Below are 7,241 nucleotides of genomic sequence, written 5' to 3'. Positions count from 1 at the left end.
CACCTGCCCAAGTTCCAGATGCCCAGTGTCACAGTGCCCAAAGTGGACTTCAAAGCCCCTCAGGTGGACATCAAGGGACCCAAAGTGGACCTGAAAGGCCCCAAAGAAGACTTGAAAGCCCTTAAGGGGGAGGTGGCCACCACTGATGTGGACGTGTCCTTGCCTAGCGTGGAGGTGAACATCCAGGCACCAAGCACGAAGGTGGAGGGTGACGTGTCCCTGGGACACAAAGACTTAGTTATCAAAGACAGCAAGTTCAAGATGCCCAAGTTCAAGATGCCATCCTTTGGTGTGTCTGCGCCAAGCAAGTCAATAGAGGCATCAGTGGACGGATCTCTGCAGGAAGCACAGGTGGATGTGGCCCTCCCCTCCCCCAAGGGAGAAGTCAAGACTGGCGACCTCAGCCTTCAACTCCCCTCCGCTGACGTGGAAGTGAAGGGTGGTGAAGTGGGCATAAAGCTCCCTGAAGGACAGTTTCCTGAGAGCCAGCTGCCACAGGGAGAGCTCACAGGACAGGCCATAGGAGACGAACTCAAAGGGCACCTGCCCAAGTTCCAGGAACCCAGCATCAAGATGCCCAAAGTGGACTTCAAGGCCCCTCAGGTGGACATCAAGGGCCCCAAAATGGACTTGAAGGGGCCCAAATTGGACATGAAAGGTTTCAAGGGGGAGGGGGACAACACAGATGTGGAGGTGGCTCTGCCAAGTGTGGAGGTGGACATCCAGGCACCAGGTGCCAAGGTGGAAGGTGACGCGTCCCTGGGAGACAAAGATTTGGCCACAAAAGATAGCAAGTTCAAGATGCCGAAGTTCAAGATGCCATCCTTCGGGGTATCAGCTCCAAGAAAGGACTTGGGAACCTCTGTTGACTTGTCAGGGCCCAAAGTGAGTGCAGAGTCTTCTCTGCCCTCGCTGGGAGTAGCGATTGCGCCTGCTGAGGGGAGCATCCCAGTGCCATGTGCTGACATCACCCTACCAGGAGCCAAGCTGGACTTGCCCCTCCCAGAGGTGGAGGTGGCTACTGGAGAGCTGAAGGGCAAAACTGAAGGGGCCAGGATCAAAGGGCACCTGCCCAAGGTCCAGGTGCCTGACATCAAGTTGCCCAAAGTGGACCTTAAGGGCCCCAAGGTGGATGTTAGCCTCTGCGAAGTGGACGTGTCCCTGCCCAGTGTTGAGGTGGGTGCCCCAGCTCCCGGAATCTCCATGGAGGGCGTGAAGGTGGAAGGAGATGTCAAGATGGAAGACAAGGACGTCAAGACCAAGGACGGCAAATTCAAAATGCCCTCTTTCAAGATGCCATCCTTTGGTGTGTCTACACCAAGCAAGTCCCTTCAGGCCTCTGTGGATATGTCTCTTCCAGAGGCACAGGTGGACGCGTCTCTCCCCTTCACTGAGGGAGAAGTCAAGACCAGTGACCTCAGCATTCAACTCCCATCTGCCGACGTGGAAGTGAAGGGTGGCAAGGTGGGCATTAAGGTCCCTGAGAGCCAGCTGTCCAAAGAAGAGCCCACGGGACAGGCCGTTGGAAGTGGTCTCAAAGGTCACCTGCCCAAGTTCCAGATGCCCAGTGTCACGGTGCCCAAAGTAGACTTCAAAGCCCCTCAGGTGGACATCAAGGGACCCAAAGTGGATCTGAAAGGCCCCCAAGTAGACTTGAAAGCCCTTAAGGGGGAAGTGGCCATCCCTGATATGGACTCGTCCCTGCCCAGTGTGGAGAAGGACATCCAGGTGGTGGGCATCGAGGTGGAGGATGACGTGTCCCTGAGAGACAAAGTTGTCAAAGACAGCAAGTTCAAGTTGCCCAAGTTCAAGATGCCGTCCTTTGGGGTGTCAGCTCGGAGCAAGGACTTGGGAACCTCTGTGGACTTGCCAGCGCCCAAAGTGGATGCAAACATGTCCCTGCCCTCCCTGGAAGTAGAGAGCTCTCCTGCCAAGGGGAGCATCCCAGTGCCATCTGCTGACATCACCCTATCAGCAGCTGAGCTGGACATGTCCCTCCCGGAGGTGGAGGTAGCCGCTGGGGAGCTGAAGGGCAAATCCAAAGGGGCTACAATCAAAGGGCACCTGCCCGAGGTCCAGATACCCGATATAAAGATGCCTGAGGTTGACCTGAAGGGCACCAAGGTGGATATCAGCCTCTCCGATGTGGAAGTCCCTCTGCCCAAGGTCCTGCTGGATGCCCCAGCACCCAAGCTCTCCCTGGAAGGCACGAAGGTGGAGGGAGATGTAAAGCTGGGAGACAAGGACGTCAAGACCAAGGACAGCAAATTCAAAATGCCCTCCTTCAAGATGCCATCCTTTGGTGCGTCTGTACCAAGCAAGTCCATCAAAGCACCAGGGGACGTGTCTCTGCCAGAGGCACAGGTGGACGTGTCCCTCCCCTCCTCTGAGGGAGAAGTCAAGACCAGCGACCTCAGGATCCAACTCCCATCTGCCGACATGGAAGTGAAGGGAGGCGAGGTGGGTGTGAAGCTCCCCGAGGGCCAGCTGCCCGAGAGAGAGCTCAAGGTACAGGCCTTGGGAGACGAATTCAAAGGGCACCTGCCCAAGTTCCAGATGCCCAAAGTGGACTTCAAGGCCCCCCAGGAGGTCCTGAAGGACCCCAAAGTGGACTTGAAAGTCCTCAAGGGGGATAAGGCCACCGAAGACACAGAGGTGTCTCTGCCCAGCGTCGAGTTGGACATCCAGGCGCAGGGCACCAAGGTGGAGGGTGATGCGTCCCTGGGAGACAAGGACGTGGTGGTCAAGGACAGTAGATTCCGAATGCCCCGACGCCTGAGCATGCCTTCATTTGGCAAGTCGTCCAGCAGGGTCGCCACGGGCTCGTCTCAGGTTGCAGGAAGTGTCAAATGTCCCGAGTTGACAGTGTCCACAGCCACCACGGAGCCGGGTCTCAGTGCCTCTGGTCCTGACGTTCCTGATTCCAGTGTGGGTGTCACCACGGCATTGCCAGTTGGGAACGACGGAGAGAAAAGCAAAGCGAAGAAACCTCACTTCAAAATGCCCAAAGGCTTCTTTCCACCTTTAAAGTCCTCTAAAGACCAGGTCACCCCCCACCAGGATTCTGGGGTGCCTCCTCCCCAACATGTCTCTGCCGCTCTCCCTGACATCCCGGCTGGTCTGTCCCAGGAGGAGGTTTCGGCCAGTGGCACACAGTCCCCGCCGGTCCCCAAGGTGGGATTGGCTGGTCTTCCGTCAGCCAAGCTCGATCTCCGTGTTCCGCGTGAGGAATCCGTCCTCCCTTCCAGCCATGGCGTCACCCTAACAAAGTATCAGGTGATGCTCGCCATGGCCACCGTGCACGCTGAGCTTCCTCCAGATACAATTCCTGTGCCGAATACCGACGCACCCCTCCCCAGCCATGAAGGCTCAGCTGAGCTGCAGCCCCACGACAAAGCCCCAGCCTCGACAGAAACTCTCCCCAGTCCTGGGGGGCCCCTGGCTCCTGCCACTTACGGAGGGGTGACTTTTCCTAAGTTCCATAAACCGAAGTTTGGATTTTCAGTCCTGACGGCAGCTGATGCTGAGGGCGGGGGCTCTGCAGCTGAGAAAATCGAGGCTTCCCCACCGCCCTGCACTGCTCTTCCGTCAGCTGATGCCCCCGTCTGCACGGGGCTGGAGGGTCACTCTGGCCCTGACATCACAGCAGCTGTGGCACTGGGAGAAGCCCCCTCTCACGACACTGAGTGTGAAGCGAAGGGGAGTCCCTTCAAAAGGCCCAGGCTCAAGCTTCCGTCACTGAGCTGGTCTCCCAAGGAGGCAGGGCCACAAAGAGATCCCGAGGGCAGCTCTGCAGACACGGAGCTCAGCCTGGGTTTAGACCCTGATCAGCCTGGCGCCCAGACTGGGATCCACGCGTCACAGGTGGAAGCGGATGCAGATCTGCCCCCCGAGAAAGATGGCTCGAAGGGGAGGATGAGAAAGTCGGGCTTCACCATGCCAAAGCTTCCATTTTCCAAGGTAAAGGGAGGACCTGGCCTGCCCCCGGGGGAGGTCCAGCCTTGTCTTTCTGGCCCCAAAGCAGCTGCAGAAAGGACCAGCAGCGACAAGGATGTGGCTGGCGGGGCGCCCGACGGAGAGGACCAGGACCCCACTCTGGGCCTCACCAAACCCGTGCACAGACCCTCTGAGGCCGAGGTGGAGGTGAGCTGGCCGGAGGCCACCACTCGTCTTCCCGAGCATGACCCGTCTCTCCAGGAGAGCAGTGTGGGGCTTGGGCTCAAGGACAGCCCAGCACACCCACCCCACAGGGAAGGCACAGCCCCTCCAATGGAACAGGCGCTCCAGCCAGCCAGTGCTCTGCTGGGCGCCGACACCCACACGGTGGAGAGTCTTGACGGGGATGCTCAGGCGACCGGGGCACCAGCGGGCTCGAAGGAGGGCTGGTTCAGAGTGCCCAAGTTCCACCTGCCCGGCTTCTGGCGCGCGTCCACCAAGGAGAAGAGCAAGGCGGCAGTAGCTGAGGCTCAGGGCCCCGGACCTGGAGGCGGGGACGCAGCAGCTGGAGTGCAGACTCAGGGGGCCAATGTCCAGGGGTCGACAGAGGAGACAGCTGTGTCGCTGCAGCCCACAGATGCCAAGGCAGACGGGACGGCCTCCGAGACCGACTCGTACGCAGATGTCCTGAAACGTGATGTCCATGGCACCGGCTTGAATATGTCCCTCGCCACTGCCCGTGCGGCCGCGGCTGATCTCTCTGCTCCTGAGGCCGGGGTCGGTCCTGGTGAAGGCTCCCTCCCCCTCTGGATGCCCCTCGGGAGGCTGTCAGAGGGTCAGTTTCCCCCAGGGCAGACGGACGAGACTGCTCCTCCAGGACCCGAAGGTGGCCCTACCAGTGTGGAGGAAGGAGCGGAAAGACAGCTCGCCCCCACCGAAGGGCCTCTGAAACTGAAGACTTCACAGACTGAGATGCCAGCCCAGGTTTCCGTCATCCAGGTGGACCGGCTCTGGGAGGATTCCGTGGTCACAGTCACATTCCCCAAGTTGAAGTCACCGAGGTTTGCTTTCCATGCCTCCAGCACAGATGCTGACGTCTTCGTCCCCTCCGTGAGGGAAGTGCCGTGCCTGGGGACAGGCACCGAGGGGGACTTGCAAGGGGAAAGCCCTGGTGTGTGGGGCGCCACCATCCTGAAGGCTGGCTCCGGGGTCCCTGCGGAGCAGCCGGGGGATGCGGCTGACTCCTCGGAAGCATCCCCCCGCTCCAGGGTTAGAGTGCACATTCAGGGTGCCCGGGTGGAAAGCCAAGCGGTTACTGCGGGCAGTGGGGTCACGCCAGTGTCCACCGAGTCATCAGGACCTGAGGCCTTTCCCACTCAGATTGTGCGAGAATCGGAGGTCCCCGCATCTGAGATCCAAATGCCTTCTTATGGATTTTCCTTGCTAAAGGTGAAAATCCCAGAGCCCCCCCAACAGGCTAGAGTGCACGTGGCCATTCACGGCTCCCAAGCGGGAGAGGCCTCAGAAGAGGCCCCCCAGAAAGCCGCCCCAGAAGTGGACCCCATTTCTGCAGACCTGCAGCCCGACACTGGAGAACCATTTGAGATCATCTCTGCCAGCGTCAGCGTGCCGAGACTGCACGCCTGCCCATCCGAAGTTCCCGCTGGCCGTCAGGGTGCCGACAGCTGTTCCGATGAGGAGCCAGCGGAAATTCTTGAGTTCCCCTCTGAGGACAGCCGAGAGGTGGCCACCCTGCCGGCAGATGAAGACGTGGGCCAAAAGGAGAAGTTGGCAAGTAAAAAGCCTTCTGGTCTGTTCCGGTTTTGGCTTCCGAACATTGGGTTTTCTTCTTCCGTCGATGAGACATGTTCAGATCCCAGAGATGATGTCCAAATATCTGCTCCCATTGAAACGCAGCCCGAGGCGGGACCAGAGACAGAGCTGCCTAAAAAGCAGGAGAAGGCGGGCTGGTTTCGATTTCCCAGATTAGGCTTCTCCTCTTCTCCTACCAGGAAGAGTAAAAGCACCAAAGACGAAGCCAAGCTTGCAGAGCAAACTGTCCAAGAAGAGGGAGTCACCTTTTTTGATACACATGAAAGTTTCTCCCCTGAAGACAAGGAAGAAGGTGAGCTGGCAGAGGCTGGGCCTGCCTGCGGGATGGAGACGTCCACTGCAAGAACCGAGCAGAGCCTGCTGGAGCAGGAGGAACACGCCAGCGGTGAGTCTGCTCCCAGGCCCACCACCAAATGAGGGCCGGGAGGTGGGATCCTCAGCTGAAGGCAGACATACGCGAAGCCCGAAAACAGAGTTTGTGCACGTGTATGGCACACCCCACCCTGACAATGCTTTACTGAGAACGAAGCAGAAACGAGAAGGTCCTTGCAACCATCACGTCCTAAAATGTCCTCCTAAAATGCGACCTGAAAAGTGCCTAGCTCCCCCAAATTCTTGCAAGCAAGGGAGGCACTCTGACTCCCCACCAGACTCAGAGTTCACAATATAATGTTGCTTCTGGAAGCGTGGCTGGAGAAGAGTTCTTGCTAAATAAAGTCCAAGAGACACGCCCGTACTCCCGTGAGCATTTGACGTCCGTTTCTTTGTGGGAAGATTTGTAATGGCATGGGTGTAGGCGTAGGTGGGCGTACTCTGTCCTGCTGCTTCCTGGTGAACAGAGTTTCCTTACTTCAGGCTGGGTCGAATGTGTTCCAGGAGACCCGGTTGCCCGCTCACTCACATGAATTCATTCCTTTGTTGAACGTCCTTGCTGAGACAGGCTTAGCCCTGCTCTGTGGGGGTGCACACAGGCGGGGCACAGGGTGACCACGAATGGGCTGACCTGGTGACACTGGACTGTGACGAGGTGCCGCGAGGACCTGGCAGTGCCTCTCCTCTCCGGGGGCACAGCCCACCCTGCAGCCCCGACCCCTGATGGACAGGATGAGCCAGCCAGCAGAACATGCTTGGCCAGTTGCTCCTCAGGGAGGGGATAAAGGCAGCCGTGTGCCCCACGAGTGGCCGCCGCGTCCTCTGTGCCCTGTGTTCCCACCACGCACCCCCCCATCCAGAACCTCTACAAAGCCGCTCTAGAAAACGGTCTAGACTGGACCTTAGGGTGGTCATTCCACAGCCGTTGTTTATCTCCAAGACGTTCGTCATGCACCAGGGCCTCCTATCAGCAGGTGCTGAGGGGTCAGAGGACAATAGCCCCGTCCTGGCCTCAGAGCTGCCTGTCTGGCAGGAGACACACACACAGACACACACAGGCGCACCCACAGAAACACAGAGACACAGAGACACGCGCACAC

General features: G+C 58.7%; 1 protein-coding gene across 1 annotated transcript in view; it reads left to right on the top strand.

Annotated features, from left to right (window-relative positions):
* The window catches only part of AHNAK2 (AHNAK nucleoprotein 2), a 19,969-nt gene extending 13,486 nt beyond the window's left edge, over positions 1–6,483 (top strand). The window contains exons 8-9 of the mRNA XM_023731677.1: positions 64–484; positions 524–6,483. Coding sequence (XP_023587445.1) covers positions 64–484; positions 524–6,186 — 6,084 coding nt within the window. The 3' untranslated portion in view covers positions 6,187–6,483. The remainder of the gene's footprint in view (positions 1–63; positions 485–523) is intronic.
* The last annotated feature ends 758 nt before the right edge of the window (positions 6,484–7,241 follow it).

This window comes from Trichechus manatus, unplaced genomic scaffold (assembly GCF_000243295.1).
Source record: "Trichechus manatus latirostris isolate Lorelei unplaced genomic scaffold, TriManLat1.0 scaffold00045, whole genome shotgun sequence".
Classification (NCBI taxonomy): domain Eukaryota; kingdom Metazoa; phylum Chordata; class Mammalia; order Sirenia; family Trichechidae; genus Trichechus; species Trichechus manatus.
Note: the sequence above shows the minus strand (reverse complement) of the source record. Positions and strands in the feature narration are given on the sequence as shown.